Genomic DNA, 20,170 nt, shown 5'->3' on the forward strand with positions numbered 1-20,170 from the left:
GTTGCAGTGTGTGTGCAGAGTGACTGTGGGGATGAGGTTTCAAGGTTGGAAGTAAGGAGACCATCTGGGTGACTATTGCAACAATCCTGCAGACAGGCGACAGAACAATGAAATGCACAGAGGGGACCTGATTTCAGATATATATTTGTAGGCAGAGTCAACAGGATTTACTAATGGGATGGATATACAGTATGAAAAAGAGAGGAAGATCAAGAATGACACAGAAGTTTTGGCCTGTGATGGAACTGCTGTTTGCTGAGATGCGGAAGGCTACAGGAAACATGGTTTGGGATTGGGAGGTAGAAGTAGGGGTTTCTATGATGATGAGGCAGACCCCTATAAGAGGCTGGACTTCATTGGAAAGGTTTTGGTTTTGGAGATACAAATTTGGGAGTCACCAGTCCTAAAGGAAGCTTAAGAGTTCAGCTGGTGAGGTAGGGGAGCCAAGAGAGTATCAAGTGAAGAAAGGCAAGGTGAGGCGGGAGGAATGGATGGCACCCTTGTTAGACGCTGCTACCAGGTGGGAATGAGGTTGAGCGTTGACCACTGGAGCTTGTAGTGTGGCATTCATTGGTGAGCCTGAAAAGAACAGTGTAACAGTGTGAGCTTTTTTTTTTTTTTTTTTTTTTTTTTTTTTTTTTTTTTTTTTGACAGGCAGAGTGGACAGTGAGAGAGAGAGACAGAGAGAAAGGTCTTCCTTTGCCGTTGGTTCACCCTCCAATGGCCGCCGTGGCCAGTGCACTGTTGCCGGCGCACCGCGCTGATCCGATGGCAGGAGCCAGGTGCTTCTCCTGGTCTCCCATGGGGTGCAGGGCCCAAGCACTTGGGCCATCCTCCACTGCACTCCCTGGCCACAGCAGAGAGCTGGCCTGGAAGAGGGGCAACCGGGACAGAATCCGGTGCCCCGACCGGGACTAGAACCGGTGTGCTGGCGCCACAAGGCGGAGGATTAGCCTATTGAGCCACGGTGCCAGCGCGAGCTTTTTTTTTTAAAATAAGTTAGGCCATGTTGATGACTTATTTTGAATTTGTAATTACTAACACACCAGATCTTACCAGGTCAGCTGCTGTCACACTAGATGTGTCATTCTGTGTTTGTGCAGTGACTTCTTTTTCTCCCCATTATATTTCAGCCTCTTAGTTTGTTTTGTTCCATTTAACTTGATGTTGAAATATTTCAGAAGCTAGTTAATTTTATTTGAAAAGCAGAGGGACAGAGAGGAAGAGAGAGAGAGACCAAAAGAGATCCCCCATCCGCTGGTTTACTCCCCAAGTATATACAACACCTGGAGCTGGGCCAGGCCAAAGCCAGGAATTGGGAACTCAATCCTGGTCTGCTGTGTGAGCTGCAGGGACCCAGGCACTTGAGCCATCACCTGCTGTCTCCCAAGGTGCACATCAGCAGGAAGCTGGAGTGGCGAGTGGAGTGGGGACATGAACCCAGGCACTCTGACATGGCATGCACGTATCCTAAATGATGGCTTAACAGCTGAGCCAAATGCCTGTGCAGGAAATCTCTTGGAAATATGATTCCAACATAATTTTTTGATCCTCCCAAATTTCTATGATGTTTATAAATTTGTTAATAGTATTTCTCTATCTTCAGCCATTCATTAATTAAAATGTGTAAATAGGAGAAGCCTTAGTTTAATGACCTGTAGCATACCACTGGAGGCCTTATTTTAGGGAGATGTCAATTACTTAATCAACACTTTTTGGAACCAGTTATTTAAACAATTATAGCTAGCCCTTATATATTATGCTACAAGAGAATTTTGAGTGATTTTGTCAGGTGCACTTATTAAATCTATATAGTGTTATATACAGTATTCTTGTGATTTACCAGTGTTAGCACCTCTGTGAGCCAAGGCAGTGAGCTTCTTAATATTAGATCGTCTGTGAAGGTAGAAGTGAAACTGGCCTCTACTGTAGCCGGCATGTTGATTAACACTGTCGTCAGCATTACATGTAGGCATTCGGGGGCAATGTCATAAATAGCAAGGTGTCACAGCAAATTCGGTGCCCCTAGTGAAGACTGCAGAAAGGAAAATCACAGTTGGCTTTTTAGGATACTACAGCATGGTAAACTGAGGAAGGACAAGGTCTTGGAGAGTTTAAGGGACAGTTTAGAGTTCATAGCTATATAGGAATGAACAAAGTTACCAGTCTACTCAGGGAGCATTCAGAACTAGAGCTGGCCTTCAGGAGAAGATTGGAAGTGCAAGATGCAGAATTCTAAAAGTTGGACATTGGCCCTCAATATAAACTTCAGAAGGGTGCTTGTCAGATACCAGGTTTCTTACTGCAGCAGGTGAACAATCACCATAAGCAAGTTAATATTGTAATATAAAGAAGATGGCATAGATTTATCAAATATAATAAGTACAAACATATAAATACCAAATATATAAACATAATAAATAGAGAACATACACGTAATCTCATGAGTGGAGAGAAGACTCAGAGATTAAGTATGGACATCAGGAAAAGGCAGGACAATTGGACAAAGAATGGCTCAGTGGTTTCCAGGGGCTGGGGTGGGGAAGGGTTTGACTCCCAAGGGATAGAAGGACAGAATTTCTTGGGGTGATCAAGCTGTTCTATACTCTGATTGTCATGGTGGTTGTATGTGTTAAAATTCAGAGTTATACATTCTCCCCCAAAATGAACTTTCTGGTACCTAAATTAAAAACTGATCATAGGAACTGTGAGTGACAGAACAGACCCTAGAATATGAAATCTATGACTCTCTTAACACACTGTCCTGTATCTTCTCTTTTTGTTGATTGTCACTAATCTTTGTGTCTCTGTCTCCTATAAAGAGTGTCCTCTTTTCAACCATCAAAATACATCCATTTTTTTTTTTTTTTAGGTCACAGAGTGTTCCAAGGCACTCAAGATAGCTTCTTTGCTTACTCTCAGACTGCTGCAAAGCATGGGGAGAATGTTCCTGGCAAAGGATTGCAGCAAACCAGAGTGGCTAGAGAGAGACTGGCCCATTTCAGGGACTGAAAAGTTAGCTTGTGTGGCTGGGCTGGAGAAAGCAGGGGAGGCAGGAGGCAGTGGTGGACAAAATGTATCTGGAGAGTTAACAGCTGGACCTTCCAAGCAATAATAGACATGTTGGGTCTTATTCAAAGAGAAATGGCCTGTAAACCACTGTAGCTTACCTTAAGCAGGGACTCACCGGATGGGAGTTAGGAACGTGGCTGGGGCTGCAGTGTGGAGGGTGGATTACATCTGGTGAAGGCAGAGATATGTATTGGACAGCTCTTGTAGCATATTAGCCGAGAAGTGAAGTCTGCTTGATACAAGGAAGGGCTGCCCAGCTGGAGGAGGGCAGGATCAGGGGGGCTGGGGGCTGTGGTGCTCACCAAGGGCCATTTGGCAATATCTGAGACATTTTTCATGGTCCACTTGGGAATTGGGGGCCCCTGTGACATCTAGGATATAGAGGTTAGAGGTGTTTCCAAATGTCTTATATGGTACAGGGCTACCCAACCCCTACCAAATAATGCTGCCAATAGTGCCGAAATTAAGAAATGCTGGTGAAGGGGATGGCAATGGATATGGAAGGAGGATAGGTTTGAAAGAGGTTTAGGGGGTGAAATGGGTAGCACTTGAGGAAAAGGGATAGGGCGAGTTGTAAATCTCTGGTTTGGCCATCTGGGTAGATGGTGTGCTTGTCAGTCAAGGAGGACAGGAAACTCCAGAGGTTAGGAGTCTGGCTCATCAAGGGGAACATGGATTTTTTTTTTTTCTTTTCATTTATCCTTTGGCCTCTCTGTTATTTTTTTTTTCTACTTCATTCATCCCATTCCTTTCATTTCTAGAACATCACTTTCCTGAGAAAGAAAGGGTTATCGGTGGTGGTGGTGGTGGTGGCAGGGGTTCTAACCACACCCTAATCTTTTACTAGCTAACAACTTGCTAATTCATAGACAAGTTAATTATAAAGTTAACACGAAAGGATGTGGAGCATTTAATAACCAACCATTACTTTTAATAGAAGATAATTGTTAGTCAAGTAAAAATCCCAGAATGCAGAGAGTGAATAGCTATGGAATGGAGTGGTTGGGAAACAAAGGGAAGCGACCCTTGAGGGCTGGAGGGGATAAGGTCCAAAGACTGCCTGCCTATAAGTCACTGTTGTCACTGGTCTTGACTGCCAGGTGCTGCCTTGCCTGGATCTGGGGTCTTGCCCTCTGCACACCATGTGCTGTTAGAACCCCAGACCGTGTCAGCTGCTGATTGCCACCTGCATTTGTAGCTTCCTATTTATTTTTTGGTCCCTAGGGATGTTTCTTACTTCCATGAAAATGCATTTATTTATTTGTAGTATATTTTAGACAACATTTCCAGTGTCCTGTAGTGGATGCTATTTTATGTCTAATGGGATAATCTGCTTAAGGTTTTTGAACCTGAAGCAGACAGAATCCTGCATCAGATCCATAGGAATAGGAAATTTCTAGAATAGTTTCAGTAAAATATACAGAGGGAGTTGGTATTTAATTTCTCTTTATGAAACTTCAAGTAAATGATGATTTACCCAGTAATTTTGTCATTTTTTAATGCCTTTATAAAAGCAGACATGATTTTTTATTGATTATTTAATTTATTTGAAAGGCAGAGTTATAGAGACACAGATTTTCCATCCACTGGTTCATTCCACAAATGGCTGCAATGGCTGGGGCTGGGCAGGTTGAAGCCAGGAATCTGGAACCCTATCTGGATCTTTCATATGGATGACAGGGGCCCAAGCACTTGGGCCATTTTCTGCTGCTTTCCCAGGGGCCATAGTAGGGAGTTGGATCTGAAGTAAAGCAGCCAGGACTTGATCTGGCACTTATATGGGATGCTGGCATGATAAGTAGCGGCTTAACTTGTTACACCACACCATCCCTGACAATGGCTTTTTAAAAGCTTTATTTTATTTTATTTGAAGACAGAGTGACAGAGAAAGGAGAGACACCTGCTATTTTACTCTCCAAATAGCTGCCAGCAGCTGGGGCTGGGCCAGGCTAAAGCCAGGAACCAGGAACTCCATTCAGATTTTCCACCTGGGTGACAGGGCCCAAGTGCTTGGGCCATCATCTCCTGCCTTGCCAGGCACTTTAGCAGGGAGCTGGATTGGAAGCGGAGCAGCTGGGACTGAATCAGAGCTCTGAGATGAGATGATGGCATGATGAGCAGCAGCTTACCCCATTGTGCCACAACACCGGCCTCAACATGTTTTTATTTTTCAAAGATTATAATTTCAGGTCATTAGAATAGCCAGAAACAAAAATCCACAATTTAAAATCTCACATACATGATTCTCAGTTTTAGGCTTTTAAATAAAATTTTGTTAATTTCATGATATTCCAGAAGAGCAAAATAATATAGCAAAATTTAATTACATGGAGACTCTGACAACAAATTATTAACAAGAGTCAGATAAACTTTGTAACATTATGAAATAAAATTAATAGTTAAACTTTTTATGGGGAAATAGACTATATATTTGAAATAACTGTTTTTTAAATTTTTAAAAATTTTTTGGCAGGCAGAGTGGAAAGTGAGAGAGACAGAGAGAAAGGTCTTCCTTTGCCGTTGGTTCACCCTCCAATGGCCGCCGTGGCCAGCGCGCTGTGGCCTGCGCACTGCACTGATCCGATGGCAGGAGCCAGGTGCTTCTCCTGGTCTCCCATGGGGTGCAGGGCCCAAGCACTTGGGCCATCCTCCACTGCACTCCCTGGCCACAGCAGAGAGCTGGCCTGGAAGAGGGGCAACCGGGACAGAATCTGGCGCCCCAACCGGGACTGCAACCGTATGTGCCGGCGCTGCGAGGCGGAGGATTAGCCTAGTGAGTCGCGGCGCCGGCGAAATAACTGTTTCTTTGACAGTCTAACACAAAGTACTAAAAAGATAGGCTCTTGTTAACCGAATCTAGAACTGAGAGAAAAGTGAGCTTTAGAGTTTCTGGTTATTTACTGTTTATTATAATGAAAATGCATTAGGTAGCATTAGAATGTCAAGAATAATTCTGTTTTCTGCAGATTGTCAGGCAACAATGTGATTCCTACTTGGAGCAGATATCCATCATTAACAGAAAACCAGATATCACTAGAGAGTTGGCTAGCAGTTATATGTGCACATATACATACATGAATGTAATTTATCATTTTAGTAGTTCTAGGTAGAAAAATTCAGTGGTCATCACCCTAAAGACTGAATAAGCATTTGGAAAAATTCAACACCCTTTCTTCTTTTAACTTTCTGGTTTTTGTTTATTTGAGAGGTAGACACACACAGAGACAGAGAGTGAGTGCAAGAGCAAGAGAGAGTGAGCAAGTGTTCCCATCCGTCTTCTCCCCAGGTACCTGCAATGGCAAGGGCTGGCCTGGTGCTGGAGCAAGGAGCTAGGACTACAATCTAGGTCTCCCATGTTGAGTGGCAGGAACGCAGTTCCTTCAGCCGTCACTAGAGTGTGCACTGTTGAGAAGCTGGAAGCAGGAACCAGAGCTCAGAATCAGATCCAGGCACTCTGACGTGGGATTTGGGCATCTTCACCACTAGGCTGCTACCTGTTCCCCAACATCTTTTCTTAACAGAATTATTAAAGTAGATGGATAGTTTCTGAATATGGGAAATTATACATGTACCTCATGTTAGAATGATACCAAATGGAGAAACTATGAAAGGCTTCCTACTATAATGACAAGTCAAGGGTGACAGTTATCACTTTTTGATATTGACCTAAAGTACAGACAGAAAGATATGACAACAAGTAGGTAGATAGTGATGGAACCAAATCAAAACCATGTATCATGATTGTAGGAATGAGTCAGGATTAGGCGTAGCACTCCTTGGCCAAGATTAAATAAACTGGAAATACCTAATTTGGAAATGTAAAAGATACTGAAGATTAAATATGATTATTAAAAGGTAGAAGAATAACATCTACCAGAGCAAAGAGAAGTATGTTTTATGAAATTTCTATTTTGTATGTGTTTAAAAGTAAGAAAATATAGACTCTGTGACATAGAAGATCTAATCGGGGAGAAGAGAACAGATTACACTGAAAGGTTGTGTACTGAGAAATCAACTGAACTAAAAGAAAGGTAAATGAAATCAGAAGTGATTAAACTAAGTAAGATTAAATCATCTAAATGCACTAAACTATAGCACCAAATCTAGGGAAAAGAAAGCAATGTAGGGCCAGCACTGTGGCACAGCAGGTTAACGCCCTGGCCTGAAGCGCCAGCATCCCACATGGGTGCCGGTTCCAGACCTGGCTGCTTCAGCTCTCTGCTATGGCTGGGAAAGCAGTACAAGATGGTCCAACTCCTTGGGCTCCTGCACTCATGTGGGGGACCTGGAAGAAGCTTCTGGCTCCTGGCTTTGGATTGGCACAGCCAATTGGGGAGTGAACCAGTGGATGGAAGACCTCTCTCTCTCTCTGCCTCTCCTCTCTCTCTGACTCTGACTTTCAAATAAATAAATCTTTAAAAAATATATAAAAATAAGAAAGCAAAAAAAAAAAAAAACAAAACAAGAAAGCAATGTAGTAGGAAAGCTAACTTAAGAAGCTCACAGATTACAAGAAGAGAATAATGACAAAAATGTGTAAATTCCCAGGAGGAAAGAGAACTGCATGTGAACCTATGAAGACAATGTTTGAAAAGATGAAAAATGATCAAAATAATGTGTTGAGTATAAACAGTAATTTTGTTTCCTTTGCTGGGGAAAGTTTATAGACATTGAGTGACATCATTTGTGACACTTATAACTAGGGATATATACAGTCAAGTGTTTTAGAATTTGAAATACACCTGCTTTTTTTCAAATTACTAGAGAAGACAAGACTCAGCAAAAGATAGTTCTTTTTTTTCCTTTCTTTTATTTTTGAAAGATAGTTCTTAGAGTAAAAGTTAGAAAATGGCAAAAAAAGTATAAACAAAAATTATGAAATAAAATGTTAAGGTATTTCAATTTTAAAATTCATACTTCAATTATTTCAATGATAGAAAATATCAATGGGTTAGGTTCCTCTATTAAAAACTCACACCTCTTCTGGCATGGCTGAGTAGGGTCCTAGTTAAATGATTTTCCTTCAGCTAACAGTAATAAATTCTATTCAAAATTTTCAAGTGACAAGACAGGCGGATTCTAGAGAAGAGATAAATCTTGGACGAAGTTCCAGCATCAAGAGCTTATAAACCTTGCCCTACTCTACCTTCTGATTGATGCATGTACGGGGGGATCAGGGAAAGGTTTCAGAACTGACATTTCATCCACTGCCCAAGGAATTTGTAGTTCGAGTCCAGTCAAAGAAATTTCATAAAGGTGGATAGACATTTATCAACACTCTTCAGCAAATAAAATAGAATCCATGGCACAACATTCACAAGATGCAGAACGTAGTCCAGAAGTGAATATTGAAGAAAATGTGATCCATCCTCAAGAGCAAAAGGACCAACAGAGACAAAGACAAATATGGCCTACGTGAGGGAATACGGACATCGCAGCAGTGATGTAACTGCAGCTGCTCGGGGAATGAGGTAAAGGAAGATAAGTTCATAATGAATGAAAAGACAGAAAATATGAGCAGAGAAATGAAACCATAATCATAACAAAGTAACTAAGTTAAGCTTTGAAAAAGACTGTTATCTTAAATAAAAATTCACTTGATGTGCTTAAAAGCAGCATGGAGACAACGGAGGAAAGAATAAGAGAATTTTAAATTTTAAATTAGCTAATGTGAAGAATAGAAAGAAAATGATAAAAGAAACAGCTTTAGGCATTTGTAGAATCATAGCAAGTTTTCTAACATATTTCTGATTAGAATCATGGAAGGCAAGGAGAGAGAAGGAGGCAGACAGATTTTTGAAGAAATAATGAATGAAAATATTCCAAATCTGAGTGAACACATAAATACAAGGATACTTCAAAATGTTTGTGGAAAATTTGCATATCGTTCAATTCCCTTTTTTCCAAGAGGTACTCTTTTATGGGTATTTAGATTTAAGATGCTTAGTGACCTTCTAGCAAAGTAAGTACTAGAAAACCCTTACCTAGGCATTCCATAATCAAACTAGAAAAACTAGGTAAAGAGAAAATATGGAAGGCAACCAGAGAAAAATGTCACATTAAATATGAAGAAACCGCAGTTAGGAACTGATAACGACTGTTAGAAGTTCTGGAGGTCAGAGACAGTACAACTACATCTTTAAAATGTTGGAGGAAAACCTTTCAACTTAGAGGTTTTGTTTTTTTTTTAAAGATTTATTTATTTATTTGAAAGAGTTACACAGAGAAGGAGAAGCAGAGAGAAAGAGAGAGAGAGAGAGGGAGGTCTTCCATCCTCTGGTTCACTCCCCAATTGGCCACAACGGCCGGAGCGGAGCTGCACCGGTCTGAAGCCAGGGGCCAGGAGTTTCTTCTGGGTCTTCACTTGGGTGCAGGAGCCCAAGGACTTGGGCCATCCTCTACTGCTTTCTCAGGCATAGCAGAGAGCTGGATCAGAAGTGGAGTAGTGGGTTCTCAAACTGACACCCGTATGGGATGCTGGCAATGCAAGCGGCAGCTTTTACCTGCTATACCACAATGCCAGCCCCTTAACTTGGAGTTTTATATGCAATGAAAGTCTCCTTAGAAAATGAAGATGAAATAAAGATGTTCTAAGAAAGAGGAAAATTCAGAGACTTTATCACCATCAGACCTGTACTATGACAGATTTCGAAACTAGTTCTTCAAATTGAAGAGAAACGATGATGGAAGTGAGAGAGCATCAGAAATCCCAAGTATTGTTATAACATGTCTGAACAGAGGGGAATAAAGGAAATCAAATAATAAAATAATAGGCCCGCAAATTAAATGTTAGTGAACTAAACATTTCAATGGAAAGGTAGAGATACCAGAATGGGTAAAAAGAATGCTACGGGCTTACTTTAAATGCAAAGACACAGATGGATTGAAGGTAATTGGATGTAAAAAGATATAAGCAGTAATGATACAGAGGCTGACTTGCATTATTTTCAAGAATTTGCTGTCAATCTTCTATTTATTCTTCTGTATGTAATGGACATGTATCCTTTGTCCACTGGCTGCTTATAAGATTTTTTTTTTTTCTCATCAGTTTGGAGCAGTTTGATGATTATGTGCCTTGCTATCACTTTCTTCATGTTTCTTGTGGTTGGAGTTTATTGAACATCTTAGATCTATATGTTTATAATTTTCAAGTTGGAAAATATTTGGCCATTATTTCCTGAAATGCTTTTATCTATTCCTTCTTTCCCTCTCTTTGAGGACTGAAATTATATCTATTTAAGGGTATTTAAAATTTTTGTGGAAAGTGGAATTAAAAGATAAGCTTATTTTGGTGGAAAAATTTGGAAATGTATTCACAGTTTTTTCATAATATGCATTTCCACAAACTTTTTGAAAACCCCTAGCATTAAGCTACTTAGAGCTGTCCAACATCTCACTATTCTCTCTATTCCTTTTTCTTGTTTTTTCTTTTTCAGGCCTTTATCTTGGATAGATGCTTTTGCCACGTCTTCGGGATCACTAAAATTTTCTCCTTCAGTGTCTAATCTGCTGTTGCTCCCATCCAACATATTTTTTATCTTGCATATATTGTAGTTTTCATCTATGAGAAGTCATCTTGGGTCTTTTTTATGTTTTCCATATCTGTTTAATGTGGTCAGTCTTTTTTTTTTTTTTAAAGATTTTATTTATTTGAGAGGTAGAGTTACAGACAGTGAGAGAGAGAGACAGAGAGAAAGGTCTTCCTTTTGTTGGTTCACTCCCCAGATGGCCGCAACGTCTGGAGCTGCCCCAATCTGAAGCCAGGAGCTTCTTCCAGGTCTCCCACATGGGCACGGGGGCCCAAGGACTTGGGCCACCTTCTACTGCTTTCCCAGGCCATTATATAGAGCTGGATTAGAAGAGCAGCAGTCAGGACTAGAACCAGTGCCCATATGAGGTGCCAGCACTGTAGGCAGAGGATTAACCTACTACACCATGGCACCAGCCCCAGTGTGGTGAGTCTTTCCTCTAGCTGTTTGAACACATGGAATACAGCAATAACTGTGTCAATGTCCTTCTGAATTTATTATCTCCGTTATTTCTAGGGCTATTTCTTTGGATGAGAAATCATTATGGGTCACACTTTCTCATTTCTTTGCATGCTTTGTCATTGTTTATTGGATGCCAGATGCTTGTTGAGTGGTGGATAGTTTTGCTTGCCTATATATTGAACTTTGTTCTCTTTCTTAGAAACAGTTTAGTTCTTTATGTATTGCAGGACCAGGAAGTCTTGGAAGCAAATCAGTACTCTACCTAATGCCTCGTGAATTAAGTTTTCCAATTAGATTTGTGAGACTAGACACTATTCCTAACCACGTGTAGGAGTTCCATGGGTGCTTTCCTTTGATACTGTCAGATGACTTTGTTCCCTGGTTTCAGGTAGTTTTTTCTCACACACTGTGCTGACCGGTAATCAGCTGGGGCCTCCCCCTGGACACTCAGCTGGTCTCCAGGGCACTCTCGCTGGGCTGTGCTCTTTTCTCTGCTCCTCCGCCCTGTCCTCGGTTGGCCTTTGCCTCCCTGGACTCCCATGCATCTCTGCCTGGGTTCCCTGTCCATGTGCTGCAGGCACTGGGCTGGGACTGGTGTGGATCTCACTGCTTGTGTCCCCTGTTTTGAGGGATAACTGTCCTTTGTTGCTGTGTCCAGTAGTTACACGATGATCTGAATGCCAGGTGTAGGGATCACGGAGAGCCACTCTAAAAGTCTATCTGCCACAGTTGCTTCAAGGGACAGCTTGGCAGAGAATGTGGTGTTTGAGCAATAGAATCCATAGTATTAGAAAAGACGGTAGTGGGGATGTTTAAGTGCAGGCTCTGCCTAGACAGCCTTCAGTCTTCACTGCTTGGTGGCACCACGCTCATTTTTTCAATGTAGTCCAGGTCCTTTGTTAGCTCTGCAAACCTGACTTGGAACCCTGACATAAAAGAGACAAGATTCCTACTCTGTGGATTATGTTTCTGTGTTGTGTCTCCTTCTACCTTGTATTCTATTTTTGTGGTCTGGTTACGTCTGTCAGCCATTGTAAGCCTACTGGTCACAGCAAAGTTCTGAAAAAGTCTATAGATTTTGGCATCATTAAAATCCTTGGTTCTAAGCTAAGGTCTGTCCATTACTGGCTAGGAGTTCATCAAATTCATATTTTTTTCTGGATGTCTAAAATAATAATTTTATTTACTTTTTTTGCAACTTTAAAAATTTATATGAGGTGAGCAGATTTCATGTATTTATATATACAGATTTAGGAGCATGCTGATACTTGCCACCCTACCCTCCCTACCACTGACACTCCCACCCTTCCTCCTCCTTCCTTCTTTATTCTTTCTTTTAATTTTTGCAATGACATACTTTCAGTTTATTTTACAATCATAAGCTTAACCCACCACTAAGTAAAGAATTCAACAAATAGTAAGAAAAAAACACTGTTCCTCAATGGTAGAGATAAGGGCTATAAATAATAATAAAATCTCAAAATGTCAATTTTGCTCATATATAATACATTTTTTGTACTCCATTGGCTACCACAAATCAGGGAAAACATATGATATTTGTCTTTTTTTTTTTTTTTTGGACAGGCAGAATTAGACAGTGAGAGAGAGAGAGACAGAGAGAAAGGTCTTCCTTTTCCATTGGTTCACTCCCCTAATGGCCGCTACGGTTGGTGCACTGCGCCGATCTGAAGCCAGGAGCCAGGTGCTTCCTCCTGGTCTCCCATGCCGGTGCAGGGCCCAAGCACTTGGGCCATCCTCCACTGTACTCCTGGGCCACAGCAGAGAGCTGGACTGGAAGAGGAGCAACCGGGGCAGAATCTGGCACCCCAACCAGGACTAGAACCCAGGGTGCCGGCGCCACAGGCGGAGGATTAGCCTAGTGAGCTGCGGCGCCAGCCAGGATTTCATTCTTTTTCATGGCTGAGTAGTAGTCCATAGTGTTTATATACAATATTTACTTTATGCAGTCATAGATTGACGGACATCTGGGTTGATTCCATATTTTAGCTATTGTAAATTGAGCTGCAATAAACATGGGGGTACAGATCATCCTTTCGTATGCTGATTCATTTCATTTGGGTAAATTCCCAGGAGTGGGATAGCTGGATGATATGGTATATCTACTTTCAGATTTCTGGGGAATCTTCATATTGTCTTCACAATGGCTGTACTAATTTACATTCCCACCAACAGTGTATTAGGGTAGCTTTTTTCCCCATATCCTCACCAGCATTTATTGTTTGTTGATTTCTGCATGAGCATCATTCTGACTGGGTTGAGGTGAAGCCTCATTGTGGTTTTGATTTGCATCTCCCTGATGACTAGTGATCCTGAGCCTTTTTTCATGTGAAAAAGAATGAAATCCTGTTTTGCAACAAAATGGATGCAACTGAAAGCCTAGTGAAATAAACCAGTTCTAAAAAGACAAATATCATGTTTTCCCTGATTTGTGGTAGCCAACAGAGTACAAAAAAATGTTGGCCATTTGAGTTTTGAAACATGCCTGTTTAAATGCTTTGCCCATTTCTTAACTGGATTGTTTCTGGATTAAGGATCTAAATAGGTGACCTGATATCATCAAATTACTAGAGGAGAATATTGGGGAAACTCTGTAAGACAATGGTGTTGACAAAGACTTCTTGGAAAAGATCCCAGAAGCATAGGCAATAAAAGCAAAAATAGACAAATGGGATTACATCAAGCTAAGAAGCTTCTGCACTGCAGAGAGAATACTCAACAAAGTTAAGAAGGCATTGACAGAATAGGAGAAAATATTTGCAAACTCTGCAACTGATAAAAGATTAATATCCAGAATCTATAAAATGCATAAGAAACTCAACAACAACATTAGTATTTTTATGTAAAAACTTTTATTTAGTTGAGGCAGAAGGACGGAGAGGCACAGACAAGAGCAAGCTCTCATCTTCCTATTAACTCCCTAAATGCCTCTAAGAGCTGGAGCTGAGCTGTAGCTGAAGCCAGGAGCTAGGAACACAATCCAGATCTCCCACGTGGATGATAGGAACCCAGTTACTAGCTAGAGGTTGGTATGGAACCTAGGTACTTTGATGGGGGAAATGTGTGTATTAACCATCAGGCCAAATGCCCAATCCCAGCAAATTATTCTTAAAACTCTATTTGTTTCGGCCAGTGCCATGGCTCAGTAGGCTAATCCTCTGCCTTGCAGTGCCGGCACACAAGGTTCTAGTCCTGGTCGGGGCACCAGATTCTATCCCGTTTGCCCCTCTTCCAGGCCAGCTCTCTGCTATGGCCTGGGAGTGCAGTGGAGGATGGCCCAAGTGCTTGGGCCCTGCACCCCATGGGAGACCAGGAGAAGCAACTGGCTCCTGCCTTCAGATCAGCGTGGTGCACCGGCTGCAGCACGCTGGCCATAGCTGCCATTGGAGGGTGAACCAATGGCAAAGGAAGACCTTTCTCTCTGTCTCTCTCTCTCACTGTCCACTCTGCCTGTCCAAAAATAAAAAAAAAAAACTCTATTTGTTTCTTTATCTGTAAAATGGAGGTAAAAGATCCTTTGCAGGATTATTATGATTTGTGTACAGTGCCTAGAAAATTGCCAGGCTTATAGTTATTCTGTCTTTATTCCTCATTTTATCTTTTGCCTTTAGCAGTCATTTTGGTGCAGATGTATATAGTAGACATTCATGAATGAAGGTTGAAAAGATTATCAAATTTAAATATCATATGGGAACATTTAATTAGCTATATTATCTACAGATAGATTTAGTAAAATATTATTTGAACTTTAGTTCTTTTTTGTTTTTATTTTTTAAAGATTTATTTATTTATTTGATAGGGTTGCAGAAAGAGGGAGAGAGAGAGAGAGAGAATGAATCTCCTGACCGTCGGCTCACTCCCCAGATGGCTGCAGTAGCCATGGCTGGGCCAAGCCAGAGCCAGGAGTGAGGAGCTCCATCTGGCTCTCCCATGTGGGTGGCAGGGGTTCAAGCACTTGGGCTATCCTCTGCTGCTTTCCCAGGCTCGATAGCATGGAGCTGGATTGGAAGTGTAGCTACTGGGACACGAGCTGGTGCCCTAACGGGATGCCAGCTTCACAAGTGGCAGCTGTACCCTCTATGCCATACCAGCCCCTCCCCTTCTAAAGAAGCTAAGTAGCTGTTGTTGCTTAAGTGGTCTAACGGTGCACTTTTCTTTTTAACCTATAATAAAATAAGAACCTCCTGGAGGGATAAATCAGATTTCTATGGATCCATAAAAGCATATAGTTATTTTGTTAATTTATAGAAAAACTTTTTAATTGTCTTAAAAGTTTTCTTACTCTCAGCTGGTGTGTTCATAGATAAATAAGCATCATTCACCCTCTTGTCCTGATACTTAGAGTTTTAAGGAAGAGATCTGCCCAGTCATGTGCATCTCTAAAGTATTTATGTAGGTACTTGTAATTACTTTACAAATCCTCTTTGCATGTATTTCATCTGTAAGTATTGTTCTAGTTATTCGCTGTCGAGGGTTTAGAGGTCCTTATACCATTCTCTACAAAATGAGTGCCCTGTAATTCCAGTACTCTATCTCATATGGCCAAGTGTTCTCTGTTTAGAGATCATTAAAAAATTCCTAGGCATGAACTGCTGAATTTTTAAATAGTATTTAGTAAATAATGACAAATGTTGATATGAATGTATTTTTAAAATCTTTATGTCTAAGAAAAATAACGTTAAACAACTAATATTAAAAATTTTGGTAGCTAAATAACATCTCAGGAGATGGAGCAATTGCATTGATAATTAGCATAATATTTGAATTGCAGAAAAACTCTTCAATTTAATGAGTACAATCTTTTTTCACTTAAGAGTCCTATAAAATCCTAAAGGTTTTTAAGCCAAATGATTTCTATTTAGAATTCTGTTTGGAAAATACTTTTCAGAGCAGAAAGTTTTGAATTATATACCTTTGGAAAGGCTAATTTTTAAAAAGTTAAGCCTTTAAAATTAAGTTCTTAAGGCAGAAAGGCATTGTTATTCTGCTTTAACTTTGCTGATGAGTGGACATCTCTTAATCAAGAGTATTTCCAAGTGGGCCTTACTTTTTTTTTTTTTTTTTATTTTTGACAGGCAGAGTGGACAGTGAGAGAGAGACAGAGAGAAAGGTCTTCCTTTTGCCGTTGGTTCACCCTCCAATGGCCGCCGCGGTAGCACGCTGCGGCCGGCGCACCGCACTGATCCGATGGCAGGAGCCAGGTGCTTCTCCTGGTCTCCCATGGGGTGCAGGGCCCAAGGACTTGGACCATCCTCCACTGCACTCCCTGGCCACAGCAGAGAGCTGGCCTGGAAGAGGGGCAACCGGGACAGGATCGGTGCCCCGACCGGGACTAGAACCCGGTGTGCCGGTGCCGCAAGGCGGAGGATTAGCCTAGTGAGCCGCGGCGCCGGCTTACTTTTTTTTTTTTTTTTGACAGGCAGAGTGGATAGTGAGAGAGAGAGAGAGAGACAGAGAGAAAGGTCTTCCTTCTTGCCGTTGGTTCACCCTCCAATGGCCACTGTGGCCGGCGCATCGCGCTGATCCGAAGCCAGGAGCCAGGCGCTTCTCCTGGTCTCCCATGCGGGTGCAGGGCCATAGCAGAGAGCTGGCCTGGAAGAGGGGCAACCGGGATAGAATCCGGCGCCCCAACGGGGACTAGAACCTGGTGTGCTTGCGCCGCAAGGTGGAGGATTAGCCTGTTAAGCCACGGCGCCGGCCTTGGGCCTTCCCATCTCTCATTGTCGTTAACATACTGAAAGGTGCCTGCTTTCAGCTGCATCTCAGAAACGTATGAATACACGGAATAATGCGACTCTACAAATAAGACCAAAGGCTGCCTTGATGTAAATGTTCATTTTTTTTTTTTTAGGTGTCAAGAGGTCTTTATTGAAATAATAGCACAGTTACACTTCTAATACCCTTTCCACTTGTGTACAATAGATCAAAAATGCTTGCTACATACAGTGCACAGACAGTTCAATAATTAGAACCAAATACAACTGCATTTGAAATAAATAAAATAGCCTATTTAATAATTTAAAGTAAAATTACTGTACAATATGAAAATAAAGATACATAATGTTAGGATCTACAGTGCAGTAGAAATAAAATCATTATTCTGCATTACACAAAACAGTGCAAAAAAATCCAAATAGGCTTTTGGAGTGCAAAGTTTAAAATTTCCATTTTAAATTATCATGCAGACATAGCATTTCAAGCCATGCTGTGGTCTATGGCAAAGTTTTTAAGAGGAAAAATGGTGTAATACCTTAGCTTTAGTTCTATAACAATCATGTGTATTTTTTTTTCCAGTAAAATTTTTGAGAGCTCATTGAGAAATAATTTATATGATAAATGGTACACATTTAAAGCACGTGGTTAAAGAAATATTGGCATAGGTACATATCTGTGAAACCATCATCATAGTCAGCGTGGTGAGCATTGCCATCGCCCCCAGGTGATGTGCCCTTTCTTCCTCTCTCATGCCGACCCTGCCATCCCTTCCCCCCGGCCATCACTGATTTGCCATTGCTGTAGATTATGTTGCTTTTTAAGAGTGTTATGTAAGTGGAATCATACAGTATGCATTTATTGTTCAGGTCTGGCTTCTTTTAGCCCGTGTAACTATGTGAGATTCATCTGTCTTGTTGTGTGACCGAGTCATTTATCCCTTTTATCGCTGAGTCACTTGTCACTGTAGAGATGTGCTACAATTTGGTTACCTAGTCACCTAAGGATGGACATTTGGACTGCTCTCAGTTTTTCACCATTACAAAGAAAGCTGAAGTCTTCAGCTGGTGTGAGCATTGAATGTGTTTTAATCTTGTTTTCAATTTTGCCACCTCCTGGAAGTCATGGCTATCACCTCTGAGCATGCAGCGATGTCTCAGGCACCTTTCCCAGCAGCTTGATAATTAGGGAAGACTATGGAAATACTTAACTTTAAGCTCATTTCCTGCATTTTACTCACTAGAGGTACTGATTATGAGAAAGAAAAGATCTCATTTTGAATTTTGAAATCCTAACAGCCTGGCCAGCATTATCTTACCTTTTATAATACCCCTAAATAAAAATTTTAAATGTAACTAAATTGAAACCTCTAGTCCTTAATTAACCAAAGAGCTTATGCAAATACTTTCTTCACTGTAATGATGTTATGATGACTATTTTTCTAAAGAGAATAAATGTTTCCTAATGACCATATTTTCTTTCCATAAGTAAATGTGGCAGTAAGTCTATCATAGTTATCAAGTTTTCTCTAAACAAGGAAATATAGGAAAGATCCTCTAATGCCATACTTAAGACAAAATTGTAACAAAATCTAATTTGTGTCTTTTATTAGTGAAAAAACTTTTTATTGTTCCCCATTTTTTTTTACTTAAAAAACTGAAAATTTACAGTAACTTCTAAAAGGAATGTTTTTTATGCAATAATATTTCAAACTCTTGGAAGAATTTTCCGTGAAGTTTCCTTTTCAAAGAAAAATGAACAAAGCTTAGTATCTGTTGGTCATTTCTGCTTGTTTGTCTTTGACAGTAAGTGCGTTTGTGTGTGTATAGTGTGTGTTTGTGTGTGTGTGTGAACGAAGATATACTTTGGCATATATATATTAAAAGACACCTTACTTGTTTACATTTCCAATTTAAGAATAGAGTTTTAATTTTTAGGCCATTTCATTTAAAGTAAAGAGAGATTTCTCTTCCTTGATATCAAATATGTAACCTTGGTACACATCACAGTTTTGTCTTTTGATGTGTTTTCTAAAGAGGATATTCTTATTCTATAACTTTTAATTCTTTACTTAGAACTTCTTATTATAATCTGAGTGAAGAATTCCTTTCCCAGTAGAATCCTATTCATGTATTCAAGTATTAAATACTTTTAAATATATCATCTTTTTTATGTTGGGTTATTGATTTAGGATTTTGTAAATGATATCTTCCAAATTATTTCATTGTTTCTTTTTTCTTTTTTTTTTTCAAAGATTTATATTTTTATTTATGTGAAAGCGCAGTTACAGAGAGAGAGAGAGGGATGGAGAGAAAAAGAACGATTTGGTTCATTCTCCAAATGGCCACAATAGCCAGAGCTGGGCAGGCTGAAACTAGGAGCCAGGAGTTTCTTCTGGGTCTCCCACGTTGTGTGCAGGGGCCCAAGCACTTGGGTCATCTTCTGCTGCTTTCCCAGGCAACCTTAGCGGAGAGCTGGATTGGAAGTGGAGCAGCCAGGACAGAAACTGGTACCCATATGGGATGCCAGCATTAGAACTGGCAAGCTAACCTGCTAGGCCACGATGCCAACCTCTCCTTGTTTCTTAATACAGTGGAAACTAATTTGATGGAATGCCTGTTGATTTTCTTTCTGTGACTGCTACTTTTTTCTCTTATTAAAATTATATTGAATTTTGCATAGTACCTGAATAGAAATCACTTTGAGTTATTTATTTATTTATTTTGGCTCCTTTCTTTTTTTTTTTTTTAATCAGTAGAAAGCTTTATTTGTAGGAGTAAAGAGTAAACTAGCAGATGATTTAAACTAAGCACAAAGCTAATACTAGTATTTCCTTTCAGATCTCTATAAAAATGGACTCCAAAGAGCTAACTTCGTACCATTTATAGCTGTCCTGAAGGTAAGAAAATTCACACACTTGGGTTTGTTGATTGACATCAGATTGGCTGCCAGTCGAAGACTCTACTGAACTACCTTGGCCTTGGGTTCAAGCAGAATTCATTGTGACATTTGGACAGATAACACTAGGCACAGGCACTAAAGGAGAAAACAATCTTTTTTATGTACTGTGTATCCATTTGTGCATGATAAAAATTACAAAACCTAGTCTAAGTTATTGTCTACCTGAAACACTTGATAGTTTGTATTTTAAAAATTTTAATTTAAGATTTACTCATAAATATTATAGTGGAATGTTTAAACTTATACATTTATTTCTGGAAAAAAATGTTTCATGTTCCCTGTTTCCTTCAGGTTAATGGTCATTAGCATGTTTTCCCAGCTATTGAAGTTGCTATTGTAGAGTAGCATTATTACAAAAATATTCTAATATATTTAAATGTGATTGCCATCGAGTTATCATAAAATTATGTCAAGTT

The 20,170-nt window shown here is 40.3% G+C and overlaps 1 protein-coding gene across 1 annotated transcript in view; it reads left to right on the plus strand.

Moving 5' to 3' along the window:
• The window catches only part of AFG1L (AFG1 like ATPase), a 195,011-nt gene that overhangs the window by 72,963 nt on the left and 101,878 nt on the right, over positions 1-20,170 (plus strand). Inside the window, exon 7 of the mRNA XM_062187646.1 lies at positions 19,634-19,692. Within this exon, the coding sequence (XP_062043630.1) occupies positions 19,634-19,692 (59 nt within the window). The remainder of the gene's footprint in view (positions 1-19,633; positions 19,693-20,170) is intronic.

The sequence above is a fragment of the Lepus europaeus genome, chromosome 3, assembly GCF_033115175.1.
Source record: "Lepus europaeus isolate LE1 chromosome 3, mLepTim1.pri, whole genome shotgun sequence".
In the NCBI taxonomy this organism is placed as follows: domain Eukaryota; kingdom Metazoa; phylum Chordata; class Mammalia; order Lagomorpha; family Leporidae; genus Lepus; species Lepus europaeus.